Below are 20,842 nucleotides of genomic sequence, written 5' to 3'. Positions count from 1 at the left end.
TACTTCTATTCTACTTTATGCAGCTCTGTTCATGTGTCCTCTTTATATCCACTATTCCACACAGCAATGCCACTTAACTAAATCAAGAACCAAAGATGTGTCACCAGCAATTGGAGACTGGGTCAGGTACTGCACTGACCCTGTCTGTCTGTCTATGTCTGCCTGCCTGTCTGTGTGTCCACCTGCAGTGTGTTCCAGTCATCTGCAGGGGGCTCCAAAACATCCCCCCCCCCCAGACCCGCACACATGTGCACGGCACACACAAAAACACACACATCGTGTGCATCTGGCATTATCCAGTGGACCAGGATCCCATGTCCGTTTGCTCTTGCTCTCTTTGTATTTACACACAACAGGGATACACAGTCCACACATTAATTAGGCAGTCCATTATTTATTATTTTTGAGGGACTGTAGGGGGGAACATTATAAATAGTGCAAATACAGCAAGTCAGAAAACTTTTCCCAAAAGTAAAATTCCCGATATATCACACACAAAACATTGTACACTTTGTACCATAATATGCACTTGTCAAACTTGTATACGAGCACACATACACACACACACACACAGACACACACACACACACACACAGTCGCACACTTAAAAAGGCAACCAAACATACACATGTATTGATGACACACAGAAACACGCGCATGCCTGCAAAACGCATTCACTCTGAAATCTGCTTACACACCAACGTCACAGCATTTTATTTATTTATTTATTTTCCTTGCTGTTGGTTCCTCATTGCACAGTTTAGAATGCTATTGCAGGTCAGATATTTGTAAAAATAATACTGTGGTAGTTTGCAGAAAACATTTTTTGCAGAAGGTCAGTGTGAGAACAACTGAATCTGACCGTGTACGTAACGTGTGCGCTACAAAATCAACATGATAAAAACACACATTTAAAAAAAGGGCCTCAAAGTATGTAACCAACGTCAAATTTAATCTTAAATTGGAATATCCGGAAATAATCTCCTATTGTAAATTAGGTGACAAATGGCTAATGTTAGTTCAAAAAGCAATTAAAGGGAACCTCATCTTAAATGAGGTGAAAAATCCTTGTCAAATAGACCTACGTGTATGTATTGCTGTATGTTGCAATATGTAGGATTAAAAAAAAACAAAAAAACTGGCAATCAAGTTCTTCAAAAGTCGTAGGAGAAAGGTAAACTCAATTATTCACGGAAGGTGGAAAAAGGGCACATTTCAAGAAATGCTGGAGTGTGTTCCCTTAACGAACTAGAGCTCTGAGGCCCAGCTCCATGTAACCTGACTCAAAACACTCCTACTGTACGGCACAAAATAAAATGAAAGGGAGAGAGGCACAAGCATTTTATTCTTCCTTGCCAGACCTTCTAGAAAGCTCCACAGCTTTTGTTATAACGTCCCTCTTGTGTGTCACCCTTCCCTTCCCAACGGAGTTGGACACACAAGCCTTCTTTGTGTTTAAGGCCTCTCACATAAAAGACCTTTCTTCAGATGTCTTTTTCTTTTTCTTTTTCTTTTTCTGGGATCTCACGTTTCACTCATTCACATACATGTTTAATACTGTACATTCAGTAACTTTCAACAGTAGTATGTTGGTTTTGTTTTGTTTGTTTTTTCCTTTCAATTAAAAAGTCATATGAGTCAAAAAAAGTCAACCTATTACGTAACAATCGGTCTCCTCAGTATGATATGTGTATGGCAGTGTTAGTTTTAAATATGGCAGCAAAGTCTCTGGCCCCAGTGTACAAGAGCGGGAAATTGCTGGAGTGATATCTTTGGTGTATGTAGTAGTAGTAGGCTGAAGCAATCTCATTCGCATGCAGTTCTTCGACTGAAGAACTCCGTAACTGCTCTGCCCTACAAAGCAAAAAGCCGGTAACTGCGCAAAGCTCAAAACTGAGTCAGTTGACTTTAAAATTATACTGCAATCCAGTAGAAGTGTTTTTGGGAGATTATTGTGCATTTGACAGTTTTGTTACTTTATAGTACCACCTTTTTTGAAGATGACTCATTTTATTTAACTTCAGACTGTGATATATGGCATTAAAGTCATAGTAACTCATTTTAAACAGTAATGCAGTTACTGCTTTTTTGCTTTGTAGGGCAGTGCTGTGGTGAAGTGACGTCTCATAACGTCACGTTAGATTACATTGTATCAAACAACAAGGCATGCTGTAGAACGGCCATGTAAAAAAACAACAACCATGGCTAACTCTCAACGCACACGAGTGAGCTTCAACCAAAATCTTGATAAAAAAAAAGACATCAACAAAATTCCACTGTCAATTACGTACATACATAACTACAATGGCTGTGCAAAGACAAACTACAACAGGTAGTCCTAGGAGATAGAGACAGCTCCATTCAATGCTTGCAGTTTCATAGAGGCAGGCATACATCAGCCTTTATGATGCTTCTCAACACAATCAGGAGAAACTGGAGTATAACGGCCAACATTACAGCCTTATTTTATTTGCATAAACAACGGACAAAACTAACATTTCAACATATTGCGTCTCCTTCGTCACTCCTTGTCAATGGATTCTGATAAACTCAACGTGTGTAGAAACGTTAGTGTTCTCTTTTGTAAGCACAAATAAAAATGAAACTTTTACTTTAAAGAAATTGATGACTACTGTATGTTCCAGGCTGCTCTCTGTCTCTGAGTTCTCACAGTGTGTTCCCAAGAACAGGAACAGGCTAAAAAAATGATGCACTTCACTGTCGACCGTTCATCATCACTCAAGACTTGTCATTGTCATTTTTTTTCGACCTCTCCAGGCAGAGCAGGGGTGCATTTCTCAAAAGAGAAGTTGTTAGCCTGCTAGCAACTTGGGTAGTTGCCAATGGGAAAATGCATTGAAAACAACAAAGTAGCTAATGTAGTAAGCAACTTTGGTTTCGAGAAATGCACCCCAGACTTGTCAGTTTCACCTTGTTTTCACCAGTCACCAAGAGAGTGAGAGAGGAGCACAAGGTCAGAGGGCCATAGGATGACCTCAGAGGAGGAGGATGAAGAGATGACCTTTGACCTTAAGATGAACTCTGACCTTTGAACTTCCCGTCAGGTCTGCTTATCTGTCTCCTCATCTCTCTCTCTCTCTTCCTCTCTCTCTCTCTCTCTCTCTCTCTCCATTTCTTTTCTCTCTCTCTCCTCCTTCGGCCTCACTGCACCGAGCACTTCTCCTTCTCCTTGCGGCTGCCGTACTTCCTGCGCCTCTGCTCCAGACCTCGCTCCAGCCTCTCGTCCTCCTCCACGGCTCTGGGGGAGGGGGAGAGAGAGAGAGAGAGAGAGAGAGAGAGAGAGAGAGAGAGAGAGAGAGAGAGAGAGAGAGAGAGAGAGAGAGAGAGAGAGGGAGGGAGGGATAGTTAGTGAGAGATAGAATGAGTGATTAAGTGAGAGTGTGAGGGAGAGGTGTCTCACCCCATCTCTTTATAAAAGACAGAAGTGCTGCAGGTAAGCAGGAGTGCTGTAGGTAATATCATCCCGTACTGGTAAGACGGAAGTCATAGAGGTGTCTTACCCTCTTTCGTTATTAAAGACTGCAGTGCAACAGGTAAGACAGGATTGCTACAGGCAAGAAAGGAGTGCAACAGGTGTCTCACCCCGTCTCTTTATAAAAGAAAGGAGCACTAAAGGTGTCTCACCCGCTTTCATAATAAAAGACCGGAGCGCTACAGTTGTCTCACCCCCGCTCTTTATAAAAGACAAGAGTGCTTCAGGTGTCTCACCCGCTCTCTTTATAAAAAACAGGAGTGCTTTTGGTAAGACAGGAGTGCAAGAGGTGTCTCAACCCCTCTCTTTATAAAATACAGGAGTGCTAACAGGTAAGACAGGAGTGCTAGGTCTCTCACCCCCTCTCTTCATAAGAGAGAGAAGCACTAAAGTTGTCTCACGCCCTCTCTTTATAAAAGACAGGAGTTCTTTTACTTCTTTCTAATAAATGCAATAGTGCTACAGGTAAGACAGGAGTGCTACAGGTGTCTCACCCCCTCTCTTTATTAAAGACAGGAGAGCTAACAGGTAAGACAGGAGTGCTACAGGTGTCTCACCCCCTCTCCTTGGCGTCCATGTCGTGCACCAGCTCATCCCTCTGGTTGACCAGAGACACCAACTCCTGCAGCAGCAGCTGCTCTCGATGCTTATGGGCCTGGGTCTTCTTCCAGTCTGCAGAGAGGAAGACGAGAGGAGAGAGGGGGAGAGAGAGGGAGGAGGGAGAGAGAGAGAGAGAGAGAGAGAGAGAGAGAGAGAGAGAGAGGGGAGGGAGAGAGGTAGGGAAAGGAGAGAGAGAGAGAGAGAGAGAGAGAGAGAGAGGAGAGGAGAGGAGAAGAGAGAGAGAGAGAGGGGAGAGGAGAGAGAGAGGGAGAGGAGAGAGAGGAGAGAGAGAGAGAGAGAGAGAGAGAGAGAGAGAGAGAGAGGGAGGGAGAGGGAGAGAGAGAGGAAAGGTAAGTGGAGGTACAAGGGAGAGAGAAAGAAAAAGGGGTAGTAGATGAAGAGAGAATAGAGAAGAAGAGGAGCGTGATGGTGGAGAGGGAGAGAAGAAGATGAAAAGGGAAGCGGGTGGGTAGAGAGAAAGAGGGGGAGGGGAGAGGGCAGAGAATGAGAGAGACAAATGGGTAAATACAAGGCATGACACAAAACATCTATAGTACACTTGGCACAGTTTGAGAGGAAAGAGTGGTATGGTTTTTAGATAACACATTACTTGACGTCGCCGACATCATACGTATGACACTACAGTGTCATAACAGTGTCGTAATGTGTCATGAACATAATGTCAATGTCATTAACATTTTATGACTGGTGCCATTAAGTGACATTCGGTTATGGCAAAGACAGCCCAAACAATGACAACTTTTCATGACCATAAAATGTTTATGACATTGACAATATGTTTTTAACTCGCCCATGACTGTGACATGACACTGTTTTGACACTCTTATGACACTCATGTCAAACGCGACGTCAAGTAAAGTGTTAATTTTAGATTGCCAACTATATGTTGGTTGAATAAACTTAAATTAACTGAACTGAATTTCTGTCTTATAACATGACTACTCATTTAGATTGTTCAGAAAACACATGCATTACATGTATGCTGCCAAGCGTATTACAGACATTCAAGCTTTGATGAGAAAACATGCTTTCAAGAGTGGCGAATGCTGTGTGAAGCTACATGCTTGCACATCTTCCACATAAAAAACTGGTATCGTCATCTTCCACAGACTATGAGGCTTATTGCATTCACAAGATGCTTTCCAAAACGTCCCATTTTTTCTGTGATATTAATGTTTTACCCATCCTAACATTCCAACAAACTTTTGATACCTGATGATGCCAAAGGTATAGTATATCCATGCCCTCATCTCAATAATGTATATAACACCAAAGCCTCATGATGCCAAAGGCCAGGTTGCCTAGATCTAAACATTTCCCTCCATCACTGAAACATGAGAGTCAAAGACCACCTGGAAATCTCCCTTTGTCATTGTGACACACAATGAAATTGCATTAATGCTTCACCCGTGCAAGGAGGCAGTCCCAAACCGCCTTGCTTCAAGTGTCAACATACGTATAATGAATTGGGTGTAAGGCTGTGTAGTGTAAAAATGGACTTAATACCCAGCATAACCAATACAGTAGTTCCCATATGCGCAAAACTATGGTTTCACTTCCCCTTTCTGGATGACCAAAAACACCCTTTGTGTCACAATTTCTCCAAAATATTGCCATGATTCATTCGCTTTTTGTATATTTCATGCCAAGCTCCTACTGCACGATTTCTAAGAGAGAAACTAAGAGATTCAATGACACAGCCAGTCATGTGTCAGCGGCCAGAAATGTGAAACTTTTCAAAACCCAAAAACACGAAAGAAACAAAACATCAGAAAACATTTATGCAAAATAGTCAAGGTCAGGGAACAGGGAACAGGGAAAGATCAGGATATGAGCTCGGGTCGGAACCAAACCCTACCTGTAGTCACAGGCATTATGGGATGGCACCTCAGCCAACTGAGCCACGGCGCCCCCAGGTTTCCCAATGGGGACGGTACAGCCCCCCAGGGGGCGTTGGGGAGGCCTAGGGGGGCTTTGAGGAGGATCCAGTTGAGAGTGGGCGGTGCTATGTTATCACTGTGGGCATTAGTCCATTTACATTTTTTAATAGAAAGGGGGCGTTTGGCAGGCTTATGATGAGATCAAGGGGGCGTTGTGAGGCTTAGGATGAGGTCCAGGGGGCATATGTACAAAAAAGGTTGAGAACCACTGCTTTAACCGATTTCCTTTAAAGGGGCTCCAGGTAGGATTAAAAGTTTAAAGTCAGGCGATGCTTATGCGAGTCATTAGTAAGTGAACGATGGCTCTCGCGACCGCTTCCATGGTCCACTGTCAGAAAACCCCACATGCAACTTTTGACAGCGCGGTACACACCGTATTCAGATTTGTATCAACTGCTGGCATTCCGTGATATAAAAACGTCTCACAGCGAGTTTATTTGAACAGCATTTTTTCATTACTGTGTAGAATTTGAGACAAGCATGCCACTGGCTCCACGCAAACGACGTCATCCTACCTTGTGCCCCTTTGATCCTGGATGATAAGTATATCGCAACACTGACCTAGGCGCCTGGAGCTGCATGGAGGCAGCATTCTGGCTCATGAGATTTGAGAATTTTTAAATTAAAATTGTGGGTATGTTCGAGCTGAATGAACACATTCTTACGCAAATTGTTTTGTTTCGGAGGCTGTGATATTTAGGTCTTTATAGGCTGAAGGTGCCTTTTCCCAAAATGGGCTTAGGCATTTAGCTGATATATATATATTTTTTTTAAAGATATTTTTATGGGCTTTTTTGGGCCTTTATTTTGGATAGGATAGTGAAGGTGCGACAGGAAGTGAGTGTGGAGAGAGATGGGGTAAGGTTGGGAAATGACCCTGGCCGGACTCGAACCGGGGTCCCCATGGGCATGCAAGCCCAAGTGTGGGGGGCTTAGCGCGCTGCGCCACAGCGCCCCCAGCAGATGTTTTTACCGGTGCCTCTCAGCCTGTTGAAGAACAATTGAGACGACCTTTAGGATGATAACATTATGGCTAAAAAACCCTACTACTGCAGCTACAGTACATTTGAGTAGGCGGTGGTGGATCAGGTGGTAGAGGAGCCTGTTCGGAAACCAGAGGGTAGCAGGTTTGAACCCCGCTCTGCCTGACCCGATTGATGTGTTCTCGATCCTAAATTGCTCCGGGTGAAAGAATGGTATCCTGCGTGGCAGCCACTTGTCACTAATGAATGTATCTGTCTAGTGGGGCAGCCGTGGCCTAGTGGTTAGAGAGTTGGTCTTTCAATCTAGGGGTTGCCGGTTAGTATCCCCCCTGACCTCTCCCTACATCTCCATCCATGGCTGAAGTGCCCTTGAGCAAGGCACCTAACCCCACATTGCTTCAGGGCCTGTAACCAATACCCTGAAAAATAATAACTGTAAGTCGCTTTGAATAAATGAAAGCGTCAGCTAAGTGCAATGTAATCTGTGAATGGGTGAAAGTGAGACATACATTGTAGAGATGCACAGGATCCAAGATCCGGTAATGGATCCGGCAGGATAACAGGGTTTTTCGCAGGATCCGGATCCGGCAGGATCTTAAGCAGTGGATCCGGTATCCGGTAGGATCCTAAAAATCAGGATCTGGTGCATCTCTAGTCTTTACATAGCCTAGGCTCTTCAGTCAGTCTTTCACAACCCCAATCTCTGCATGGAGTGAAAGCCCTTTGGAAGTGGCCGTTGCAGGCAGTGATGCAGTAAGCCAATGAGTCTAAAAAATAGTTTGAGCCAACGTAATAAAAAGGGCCCACGTGTGCGAGTAGGCTATGTCTTTCAACCCTTTCGTAGGATCCGGTATCTGGTTCTGGATCTGGCAGGATCTTAAGCAGTGGATCCGGGATCCGGCAGGATCCTAAAAATCAGGATCCGGTGCATCTCTAATACATTGTAAAGCACGTTGAGCTGGAAGGGTGTGGGAAAAGTGCTGTATAAATGCAGTCCATTTAACATCTGTGTCTCCCTGTATTCAGGCCCCTGGCCATTGCTGTAGAGCTGTGTGCTGAGTCTGCAGTTCTGCTCTATGAGCTTCACAAAATGTCCTGACCACAGAATGTGTCTCACTACCCCAGCTGCTACTCCAGTTAGCCAAAGGTTATATACCGTAGTTCTTTGACATGTGCTTCAGGCAAGAATGAATGTCTTGAACTCCATTGCCCACGCCATTCCACCAGTGGAACACTGTCATAGTCAATGAAAAAAGTAGAAAGCAAGCTGGGCCACTTCAGAGAGACTGGGCCGAAGATGACTGGAGCACTCAGGACTCTTTGAAAGAAGGCTAGTACCAAGAAGGCTAGTAGAGCACAAGTCACCTCCTTTCCAAGTCACTGAGAAAACTTAACAACCATAGTACTACACCACAACGACAGTGCACAGGGCCTTAAGTAATACATTCCAACATAGACATTGCCATTCTGGTAACAGCTAATTTATAACACAGGTTTATTTACTTTACTGAGTTACCGGGTCTTACTCGGTTAAGCTTGTGCCCTAAAGGTAGTCATTGTAGATGCGCAACTACTGGTATCTTGTTCCTAAACACAGTCTAACACCACAGACGGTCATGCCTGCAAGTTAGAGTGGGGGCCATATCTAAATGGCAGACTCCTTCCTTTCCGTCTGACATGAATGTCATGGTTCCATGTGCCATGTCTGGAGCCTTGCGATCAATGTATGGAATAATGATAAACTTGTCAACACCTGTATGCTTGACTGCAGTTATGCAAGAGAGAGCTGTGAATAAGTATGCAGCTGTACAGGCAGGCTTCTCCACATACTGAACGTTAAGCATTCATATGATGATATGTATGCTGAGAAACTGGTTTGATTCACAGAGACAAGGCGCTAGAAGAAGGCGCTAGTTGCTCAGTGGTGCGCTGAAATTGCATTACAAATGCATGCTAGTCAGCATATATGCTACAGGCAGATCACGGGTGCGGCTTTCAGTTTCCACACAAGCTACTACGAAGGGAATACATGCACACACACACGTACACATAAATCACACAGGAAAACACACACACACACACACACACACACACACACACACACACACACACACACACACACACACACACACACACACAGACACACACACAGACACACACACACACTTCACACACTCAGTACATACATTCAGAGAGAAAACGAGAGAGAGAGAGAGAGAGAGAGAGAGAGAGAGAGAGAGAGAGAGAGAGAGAGAGAGAGAGAGAGAGAGAGAGAGAGAGAGACAAACCAATTTCTGCAGTGTAGCTATTACAAACGGAAAAAGACCCAAAGCGCACCCTTCTGTGCACTCAAAACAAACATCGCAACATCCACAGCACGCACGCATGGTGTGTTGTAGGAGTTCTGTTTTTTATTTTTAACTTTTTTTATATATATATTTTTAAAATAGTCCTATCATCTCACCCTGCTCTGCCACGATTTCCTGCAGCTCTCTCTTCAGCAGCTCGAACCACAGTCGACAGCGGCGTACTTCAGAGAACAACAACAACAACAACGACAACAAAACAACATGGGCGGGGGATGGGGGGTAGTAGTGGGTTGTGGGATGTTGCGGATGGAGATTGGGATGGGAGATGGTGATTGGTAGTATTACGTGGAGATGGAGGACGGGCATACATACATGTATGGCGTATGTAGTCCAGCTGATAACTTTGGCAGAGATATTTCATGCGCGTGCACACACACACACAGACACAAATATACACACACATACGCACATAGATGTATATACTGTGTATGTGTGTGGTATAGGTCTATGCGCAAACACGTATACCACACACACACACACACACACACACACACACACACACACACACACACACACACACACACACACACACACACACACACACACACACACACACACACACACATACACACACACACATGTACAAACCCTCGAAGGACACGGGTTATTTGCTGCACACGGGGAAAACAGGGCATGCTTCGCTCTGAGTTTGCAACTTTTGCAGATGTACACATGCAGGATCTTATTCGTCCTGGAGTTTTGTTTTTAGTACTCTTAGGATTCTTATGGAAATGTTTGCTCACAGTGTTTGCCAAGGAGGGGGCGGGGATTGTCATACAAATGCACAAGCAGAAGTTGGCTCACGGTGGTCAGTCATACTACATTTAAACACGAACGCAAATGGTAAAAGGCAGTCCGATTGTGCTTAAATGTGAGTATTAGGCAATACGACGCATTAAAACAGGCAGGACGGCTTCAGAAAAGTGCCCTGGAACTCTCTCTGATATACAGTATTGGAAATATATATTACATATATACTTGCCCTATTATGAACAATTTGAGCCTCGTTTTAAAAAAAAAAGATCTTTTATGCTCTAGACTTTGTCATTTAGTCTCATCATGTAAGAGACTACATAATGACACACAACACTGTACTTTGAACTGACTTTAAGGTAAGGTAAGGTGACTTTATTCATACCCGGAAGTATAAAGGTTGCTTGTAGCTAAAAGCTTACACAAACAACACAATACTAACAATAGTGACATGAGACAATAACAAAACAAGGACTACAAGCAACAACTGACACAATGCTCCAATCAGGGTAACTTGTGACTTGGCATATCATGCATTCCAAGTTAGATACAGTATAACAGATATGATTATTAATGATTAAGAGTAGATATAATGAGATACCATTTGTTTTACATTAAAACAAGGCTGGTAAGAGCTTATATGCAGTCGGTCAGGATTGTGTGAATACAGACTGTGTTGGTGTCCATCTTGAATGTCGTGCATTTGGCTTACACCAACACTGCCCTACAAAGGCAAAGTGCGGTACTACTCAAGCGATTCATCAAGCAGGTCATCGTGCGGCCCTCTCCAAGACATTGGTTTACTAATGCCTCTTCCACTGCCTTTTTTCTGGTAGGTCTACAGCTCGACACAGCGTGACTCGGCCGCCACTTTTTGCTTTTCGAACGACACGACACAGCTCAATCGTAAAGCAAAAAGTGGCGGCTGAGTCACGCTGTGTCGAGCTGTACGCCTACCAGAAAACCGGCAGTGGAAAACAGGTATAAGCTACTTTGCTAACCGGAATACAGGAAAAGTCACACTTAAGTCACAAAACACAAAAGGTGTCAATCATATATTTTGACTAAAAAATGTTTACTACTGTAATGGTTAACGGACAGGTATTAGGGTAAAGCATTGCATGAAGTCGGTACCCTGGCTCTCGCCAGACCTGTGTATTTCCATGCAGCTCTGTGAACTCCACTCACAGGTCTGGGAGAGCTTTGCAAGGGGCTTAATCTACAATTTGTCCGTCCTTGTCACCAATACATGTAAAGTCCCCCAAAGCCGTTCTCTGGTCGTCTTTTAAAAACTCAATATGTGGTAACCTCTACAATACAGTTGTTGCGCGACTCCTCGATGCGAGCGACCACTTATTATTTGAAACAACAATCGCTTTGTCACATTCTAGGATGACAAGCTTCACAAACGGCGTTGTTGACCAGAACTGCATGTGGAACTCATGGAGCCAACCCTGGCAGAGCTTCCCGGAGTGTTATGTTCTCTTTGGCAAATTGCAAATTCTTCCTTAGGGCTACAATATGCACACCGTCAAGCCAGACGCACACCATCACACCACAAGACAGGCTGTTTGTGAGTGTGTGTGTGCGCGTGCGTGCACATGTGTTTTCTAGTCTGTGTGTATGTGTGTGTGTGTGTATGTGTATGTGTATGTGTGCGTGTGCGTGTGCGTGTGCGTGTGTGTGTGTGTGTGTGTGTGTGTGTGTGTGTGTGTGTGTGTGTGTGTGTGCATGCACATGTAAATGTATTTTCTAGTGTGTGTGTGTGTGCGCGTGTGTGTGTGTGCGTGTGCGTGTGCGTGTGCGTGTGTAATACTAGATGAGCATTCTCAGTGTCCTCACCCTCTATGGCCATCAGGTCATGCAGTTCCCCCTTCAGCAGCTCAAAGCGCCTCTCCAGGTCCTGCTCCTCTTGCCTGCAGACCACACATAAACACATACACACAGTTAGATATACAGGACAATGAGCAAGATAGATAGATAGATAGATAGATAGATAGATAGATAGATAGATAGACAAAGAGAAAAAAGGAGGAGGAGGAGGAGGAGGAGGAGGAGGAGAGTAACAGGTGATGAGGAGGAAGAATAACAGAACGAGGTGAACACACAGAAGAAGAGAAGAAAAGGTGGAGGAGTAAAAGAGAGAAAAGGAAGAGGAGAAGGAGAAAAGGTAACACTTTATTTTAGGGATACATCTATAAGCACTAATACATACAATGTTAATGCCTGCATAAGTAGCTTGTAAGGCATGTACTAAGCAAACGCTAAGGCCTACTAGGTCCTTACTATGGTTAAATTGGTAATAAATCCCTTATTGTGCTTGAACAAGACATTTGCGAATACATGCCTAACAAATGCTTGATTTTGCTTTATACATGCCTTACAAGTTACTTATACAGACACATTGTATGTATTAGTGCTAATAGATGTATCCCTAAAATAAAGTGTTACCGGAGAAAAAATGAAGAATAGTAGAAGTGGGAAGAGAAGGAACAGAATAAGCAGCAGAATACACAGAAGGAAAATAAGGAGGATATGAACAAAGAAGAGGAGGAGGAGGAGGAGGAGGTGGAAGAGCAGGACGAAGTGGAAAAGGAGGATGAGGAAGAAGAGCAGATTAAGGAGGAGGTGGAAAAAGAGGAGGAGGTGGAAGATACGAAGGGGGAGGAAGAGGAGGAAGAGGAGTAGAGTGTGTCTCACAGCAGCTGCAGCTGGTCCTGTCTCCTGATGAGGGCGTTCTTCTTGTTGACCAACTCGAACCACTCCTGAATCAACTTCTCCTCCTCAATACGGTCCGCACCTGGGGAACAACACATTGTTATAGCGTGAACCACTCCCGAATCAGCTTAACCTCCTCAATACGATGCGCACCTGGGGAGTCAGTCAGAGTCAGTTGGATCACTTATACTCATACTCCCCTACACCAGTGTTTCCCAACCAGGGGTACGTGTACCACTAGGGGTACGCGAGCACACCTCAGGGGGTACGCGGAAAAATGTAATAATAGCAAATATATTGAGTGTAGTCACATTGGGATAGAGGAACAGAGCACGTGTGAGGGCGAGGGGGTACTCATCATATGACAAAATGGCTTAGGGGGTACTCAGGACAAAAAAGGCTGGGAAACACTCCCCTACACAATGTAAAGTTTAATTCCTGCTGTTTCAAGCAAAATGGCAAAGGCCTCTGGTTTTCATTTTTCCACTCATTATTCTAATATACATTATGCAGAAGTAGTAGTTCAGATACACCGTGCTCTTTCGTGTGGTGCGTCTCCAGTTGAATAACTTAGAAGGTGAGAAAGTGGATCGCACTCGGGTTCTTCTTTTCTTTTTCTTTTTTCTTTTTTACATAGCAGCAGAAGTGTAGACAAACGACGAAGGCAACAGCCCGAAACGTTTGTCTACACTTCTGCTGCGATGTAAAAAATAAAAAATAAAAAGAAGAGTGCAATCCACTTTCTCACCTTCTAATATAAATTATGCAGTCACAGCTGTTGACCAACATGAACCACTCCTGAATCGACTTCTCCTCCTCAATACGATCAGCGCACGGGGAACAGAGGGTGGTAGCCATGGTGTAATGGTTAGACAGTTGGACTGTAGATCACAGGGTTGCAGGTTCAATCCCCACCCTTACCACTCCCTACACCTCCATCCATAGCTGCAGTGTCCTTGAGCAAGGCACCTAACCCCACAAGGCACCTAACTCTGCTCCATGGATGGTAACCAAAACCCTGGAATCAGCGTCAGCTAAGTGTCTTGTAATGAACAACACATCGTTATAGGACTCATACTCTACTCCCTACAAGTAACACAGCTGGCAGTTAGATCACTCCGGTGCTGGTTACAAGTACCCGGATGTTTTTAAAATGTGGACTTTGTATTCATTTACATGTAAACACGACAGGTGGACAAAAAATAAAAACTCCATTATGATAGGTGCGCTTTAGCCCGCTAAATGGGATATTTTTTAAAGTTTTGAAATGCACATTCTAAAACTCTGTAAATAAAGAAGAGGCCAAGACCAACGCATTTAAAAAAAATATGCACTTAAGTGTTCACAGCTTCTCAAACGGTACTATTCCCTATACATAGCACAGCTGGCAGTTAGATCAGATCACTCATTCTCCCCCCACACATTACGCAGCCACAGCATGACCCACTCCTATTATTTCAGGAATTATACTCCCTTTACATTACAACTCAGCTGATGGAAAAGGCGTATTTTACTGAAAATGTGAATTATCCCTGCCAATAAAAATACCCCAAACTTTTAAAATTCAAATTCATGCCCTGATGAAGGCCAATATGGCCGCAACGCGTAAGCCCATGTGCTTTTAAACTAAATTTGCCATGTTAAATTAAAGGCTTTTTTATATTTTTCTCAAATCTCAGAGTGCCTCTGCTTTTTCCTTCCTTTTTTGGACCTACACTTCACCCGGTACAGATGAGCACCTGAGTAATATTACCCTGCAAAGTCTCCTGAGCGCTTTAAGCCCTTTAGTGTCTTTTCAAATTCATATTTGAACAAATCTGTTTACAGATGTCACATTCCTGACATCAGATCTGCACTGATGCTGGCACCCTGAGCTGAATCAATGAATTACTGACTGTCTGGTTGGCTGGCTGGCAGAATGAATGAATGAATGAATGAATGAATGAATGAATGAATGAATGAATGAATGAATGAATGAATGAATGAATGAATGAATGAATGAATGAATGAATGAATGTGTCTCCTAATGTGTTGCTGACACAGAGGTGTGAGGATCCCGAGGGGGAGGGAAGTGAATTGTCCCTGTCAATAATACTACTTATTTGTGCTAATCTTCTGTTTTTATGGTAGATTGTCACATTCCATCCTGAACGACTGCATGAATTAAGGGGTGGATATCCTAGGGAAACGGTTTACAGATGTCATATTTTTTTAAATATATTTTTAAGGCTTTTTGGGCCTCTAATTGTGACAGGACAGTGTGATTAACAGGAAGAAGGGGGGAGAGAGAGACGGGGAGGGATCAGCAAATGACCCGGGCCAGAATCAAACCGCCGGTGTAGCAGCGCAGTGCCCTACCACTTGAGCCACGGCAGGGCCCAGATGTCACATTGAAAAAAAATCTCTGTTGTGTCCCCCCTCTGTTGTGTCCCCACCAGACACCTACCGGTCTCCATGAGCGTCCGTAGTTTCTTCTCCACGTATCCGGCCCTGCGGTCAATCTGCTTCTGCTCCATCTCCAGAGCCCTCATCTCACACACCACATACTGACTCGAGTCCTACACACACGTATGCACACACGCACACACACACACACACACACACACACACACACACACACACACACACACACACACACACACACACACACACACACACACACACGTATGCACACACACGTATGCACACACACACACACACACACACACACACACACACACACACACACACACACACACACACACACACACACACACACACACACACACACACACACACACACACACACACACAGGGCACATATACGCAAATGTTAAATGACGTCAATGTTAGCTAAAATTGATCTCAATGATTCATCTCAGTGTCACCCATGTCACCAGTTGAATGCCTTTTACCACACTTCTACAAAATGTGTACTGAAAATAGTCCATGACTAATTTTGTGTGTTGTTTTGGATTCACTGTCAGTTTGTGTGCACACTGTGCATGTGGCCAAGTATTGAGCCTGTCCCGTTGATTAACTGCCGTGCGTACCCATTTCAACTGAAAACAAGGCCCTCAGGGCCGCTTCTAGTCAGTTCAGTGCCAAGCATCCCCTCTCCTTGTTGTGGATTTAGACATGGTCCTCTGTAAACGTAGCATCATATATCTGATCGAGCACAGCTGATCTTGCACCTACGGTGTATATAGGCAGAGGAGCCAATGAATAATCATTGTCAATATTAAGTTTACAACTTAACCCGTTAAAACACGCCATAATAAATTTGTTGTTACCAGAATGCTAATGACAGAGTCGTAGTGCATTACTATAGACCCTGTGTTATGTCATAGTAGAGTAGTGCTATGGTAATTAACCTTTCAATGACTATTACAGCATGCCTCAGATGGTACAGCGTGCATTAATGGGCTACTTTCAAGTCATGGTCTAATTCTATTGTACTTTTGGGCATTACTATGACACCCCCAAGACATCTGGTCCCCTAGGCGACCCGCCTTGTCTGCCTATGCCTTGTGCAGACCCCGAGGGCCCAGGCAGGATGACTCAGGCTTGCTCTAAGTATACAGTAAACAGACCTGGCCCTCCTCTTCCGCCATGCGGCTCTCCTCCTCCGACTCTGTGGTTTCTGTGGAGAGAGGAAATGTCACATATAAATACAGCAACAAACACACACACACACACACACACACACACACACACACACACACACACACACACACACACACACACACACACACACACACACACACACACACACACACACACACACACACACACACACAAACACACGCACGCAAAAACACACGCACGCACAAACACACGCACGCACAACCACACGCACGCACAAACACACACCGTCTGAGTTAGCTGAGTGGCTAGACACTATAAATGAGCAATATTCTGTATATATAGTACAACTACAAACCACAAACTGCTTTTGTATTTCAGTCGCGTCCACACAGTGGATGTTTTTGCAAATGCACCCAGACAGTAAACTAATAAGAGCAGGCCGCTCAATACAGGGAATGAATGATGACATCTTCTAACATTGCTGCACCACAAACGTAGTGATACAACATAGAGTCTGGCAGACTTACAGCTTAAAAACTTCAAGTTACAGTATAGAGTCAGACAGACTTGCAGATCGCAAATTTTAAGTTACAGTATAGAGTCAGTCAGTCAGATACTCAATTTTCTTCTGACCTTGGCAGAAGTGTATTCTAGATTCTATGTGATTTAGTTTAAATAAGATTTTCAATTATTCACAACAACATACAGCATGAGTAAAATATTGTACACATTGAATTATTCTTCGCTTTTCTTTTATCCCAACTAAGTTGCTTCAGTTTGATATTTTCATGGAATTTGTACTGTATGTGGCGTTTGTGCATGTGTGCTTGTATATGTATGTGGACTGATAAACGAACACATAATTTGGTGTGTGTGTGTGTGTGTGTGTGTGTGTGTGTGTGTGTGTGTGTGTGTGTGTGTGTGTGTGTGTGTGTGTGTGTGTGTGTGTGTGTGTGTGTGTGTGTGTGTGTGTGAGAGAGAGAGAGAGAGAGAGAGAGAGAGAGAGAGAGAGAGAGAGAGAGAGAGAGAGAGAGAGAGAGAGAGCGAGAGAGAGAGCTGCCTTGGCTAACTGTATGTAAGAGTGATCTATATTTGGCTAATTTATGTGTAAGTTTGTGTGTAATGTCTCGTGCGTAATGTATTTTTGTATTTATGTATGTGTGTATGCTACTTGACACCTTAATTTCCCCCTGGGATCAATAAATGATACTCTACTGTATTCTACTCTACACCCAAACTAACACATTTCCTCTCTGAATGATCATCATGATGTCTATTTGCTAGTAAGGCTCTCCTCTCAACACAGATGAACACAGTGTGCTGCTTACGTGATTCTGTGCGCTGGGCACTTGTCTGGCTGGAGGCTGTTGTCTGTACAGAGGACAACAACAGGAACAGTGAATAAGCACAATGGGCTCTTGGTGTGTCCAAAACATTAAAACCAGATTTGTCAGTTTTCCACTCGATAAAGCAGTTTTCCACTTGCTTGGTATGGCATGGTGCACCACGTCACAGAAGAAGAAAAAACAACAACAATAAACTGTACAAGGTGGGTTTTAAATTAAACAAACATGCGTGTCATTCGCCCAGCATCATCAGCAAAAGTACCTTCCATAAACATCTTCCTTTAGTCAAGTTAGGTAAAATGCATACTTTTTTAAATGTAAAAATGTATATCACACAGCCATAAGAAACCAGAATCCCAACCCACAGATTCAGAATCTAATGTCTACATACTAAATCTGTCTAGTGGGTAACAATTTACATTACATTGCATTACGTTGCATTTGGAAGACGCTTTATGACCAAAGCGACTAACAATCAAGAACATAATCATAGCCAACATCACTAGCAGATACAAAGTGCACAGGAAATATACAGAACAACTGTTGGGTTTTTTATCTATTTTTTCCTCAGTTGACACATCATGTCAAGAGCTTACTTGACGCCGACATCATACGTACGACATAACAGTGTCATAACACTGTCGTAATGCAGTAATGCAGTCATCAAGTGTTTCAACTGGGGCAGACAAATATCAATGACCAATACCCTGTAAATAACTGTAAGTCGCTTTGGATAAAAGCGTCAGCTAAGCGTAATGTAATGTAATCTAATGATGAAACGCTCTGGAAACACCTCGCTTAGGCCACACCAATTTAATTTGTTGGTTCTCGGATTTTTCCAGGAAAAAGTTGAAGCGAGAGGGCGAAAAATAAATAAATAAATAAATTAGTCGTGTGGTTATACCACCTGTATATCAGCCTCACATGGACCTCCAAAGGAAGGTGCAAGACAGGCAAACACCTGGACATGGAGAAGGACAGTGTAGAAGGGAATTAAGGCAGCCAAATAGACCAGGCACAAAATTTGCTCACAGGGCAATTATTATATTAATCTGGTTTGAATAAACTGAGATGATTCAACAGTTGAATAGTTGTTGTTTTTCTTTTTTAAAACTGCTATCCCACTCCACTAATTCCACTAAGAGCAATACTGTGTTTCACCGCTGCTACTGCTAACCCACAGGGGCTTCAACTTGCCATTGCATGTTTGTCTGTAAATGTTTGAATGTAACACATTTCCTGATTCGCTAGTCATAATCGGCATGTTGAAAGGAGTGGTTTTATTGGTTCTCTACGTCACATGACCTCCAACTACTAAAGAGGCACCTCCCCGTTCATGAAAACATGCAGTCTTCGTTTTTTTTTGCGATTTCATTTTTTGGGGTATTGAAACTGATTTTTTTTTTTTTTTTCCATTTTGTTACAAAATACAAGAGGCGAATCCGAGAACCAACAAATTAAATTGGTGTGGCCTTATTACCTCTGCTTTGCTGGTGGTGTCCGACAACTCTGACTCGTCCATGGACTCCCCCCGCATCTGCGAGCGCCTCTTCTTCACCAGGTCGGCGTCCTTCACGCGGCCGAAGCCCGACTTGGACGAGACGGAGTGCGACCTGGCGGGGGCCACGGGGCCCCCCCCGGTGGTGGTGGCGCCCGATCCTGTTCCTGACCCCCCCGCCGCTGGCACTGCTGCTTCCACTGCTGCTGCTGCAGGTGCCGATGTTGGGGTCTGTGCCTTCTTGCCGCGTGGAGGTGCCACCATGTCACCGTTGGTAGCACTGATGGGGAAGAAGACAAGAAGATGGTAAGAACACAGGTATAGTATAGAGCAAATGCTACAAGAGCAGGGTCAGGCCTCTTAACCTTCAAGAAGCTAGTGAAGACTCATCTCTTCCGAGAGAGCTCCCCTGCATAACATAATAACTACCTCTACTCATCTCTAATTATGGGTACTACTAACAGCACTACACTTAATAGATCCTCCATTTTTTGCGCTCTATCTTTTCTAAAATGCCTTTGATACTGCTGTACTCTGCACTGATATAGTATACCTGTTTGAGATTATAACCTTAACGACGAGATATCATGATAGGTACACATTTAGCCCTATATTTTGTGATCAAACATTTTTATTCCATTTAATTTTAGTCCTATTTTTAATTAGAAAAATTACAAAACTGCACAATGATAATTTCGCCTTCACTGTTTTATAGTTTCTCTGCGTAGCGACTCATACCGTAGGTCATCTCAAAAGCACCTGCCAGCTGAGGTGTGCAAAACAAGAAAATCAGTCCTATGAGTATTTATTACCTGCTTGTGTCCCTTTCTTGTGAGCCTGCCCTTTCCGCCGGGAGACCACCTCCACCACTGCCTCCACCACCGCCGCTGGTCTCCATGGCGATGGCGGCGCTGCTCTTCTGCAGTTGCTGGGCGCAGTAGCGGGCGGCAGCCTCTGGGTCGGGCGGCGGGCGGTTCTCGTCCCGTGCTGCCCCCACGGCGTAGCTGGACTCGCTGGTGTCGCGTCCGATCTGCACCACGCTCAGCTCCTGGCCCATGAAGTGCGTGCGGATCTGGTTGAGGTAGGTCATGACGATCAGGCGGTCCGGCACGGACAGCAGCACCATGTCCGACGGCTCCATCAGCCGCGTGATGCCCAGCTCCGCAAAGCCCTCAAACGCCTGATGGGATTAACAGTTAGAAAACTTATGTACACTTATAACTTATAACCATAGACAGACTATTTAAAACATGGCTCTTTGGGGGGCATTGTGGCGCAGCGCGCTAAGCCCCCCACATTTGGACTTGCATGCCCATGGGGACCCCGGTTTGAGTCTGGCCTGGGTCATTTCCCAACCCTTCCCGTCTCTCTCCTCACATTCACTTCCTGTCATAATCTCCACTTTCCTATCAATAAAGGCACAAACGCCCCTAAAAATATCTTCAAAACATGGCTCCTTCAGCCGTGTGATGCCCTGCTCTGCAAAGCCCTCAAATGCCTTAACAGTTAGAAAACTTACATAAACGTATAACTTATATAGACAGAGTCAGGGCT

The 20,842-nt window shown here is 44.1% G+C and overlaps 1 protein-coding gene across 11 annotated transcripts in view; it reads right to left on the bottom strand.

Annotated features, from left to right (window-relative positions):
- Positions 1 to 378: 378 nt before the first annotated feature.
- Positions 379 to 20,842, bottom strand: part of ehbp1l1a (EH domain binding protein 1-like 1a) — a 100,053-nt gene continuing 79,589 nt past the window's right edge. For 10 of the 11 annotated variants that reach the window (XM_063186364.1, XM_063186357.1, XM_063186360.1 and 7 more), the window contains 10 exons: positions 20,101 to 20,468; positions 19,271 to 19,568; positions 17,773 to 17,815; positions 16,450 to 16,499; positions 15,324 to 15,435; positions 12,860 to 12,959; positions 12,002 to 12,075; positions 9,502 to 9,567; positions 4,051 to 4,165; positions 379 to 3,259 (listed from right to left, as the gene is read on the bottom strand). In XM_063186364.1, coding sequence (XP_063042434.1) covers positions 3,163 to 3,259; positions 4,051 to 4,165; positions 9,502 to 9,567; positions 12,002 to 12,075; positions 12,860 to 12,959; positions 15,324 to 15,435; positions 16,450 to 16,499; positions 17,773 to 17,815; positions 19,271 to 19,568; positions 20,101 to 20,468 — 1,323 coding nt within the window. In that variant the 3' untranslated portion in view covers positions 379 to 3,162. The remainder of the gene's footprint in view (positions 3,260 to 4,050; positions 4,166 to 9,501; positions 9,568 to 12,001; positions 12,076 to 12,859; positions 12,960 to 15,323; positions 15,436 to 16,449; positions 16,500 to 17,772; positions 17,816 to 19,270; positions 19,569 to 20,100; positions 20,469 to 20,842) is intronic. The other variant, XM_063186359.1, reaches the window with a different exon arrangement.

Source organism: Engraulis encrasicolus, chromosome 21 (assembly GCF_034702125.1).
Source record: "Engraulis encrasicolus isolate BLACKSEA-1 chromosome 21, IST_EnEncr_1.0, whole genome shotgun sequence".
In the NCBI taxonomy this organism is placed as follows: Eukaryota; Metazoa; Chordata; class Actinopteri; order Clupeiformes; family Engraulidae; genus Engraulis; species Engraulis encrasicolus.
The sequence above is the reverse complement of the archived record's forward strand: the minus strand, read 5'-3'. Positions and strand labels throughout refer to the sequence as shown.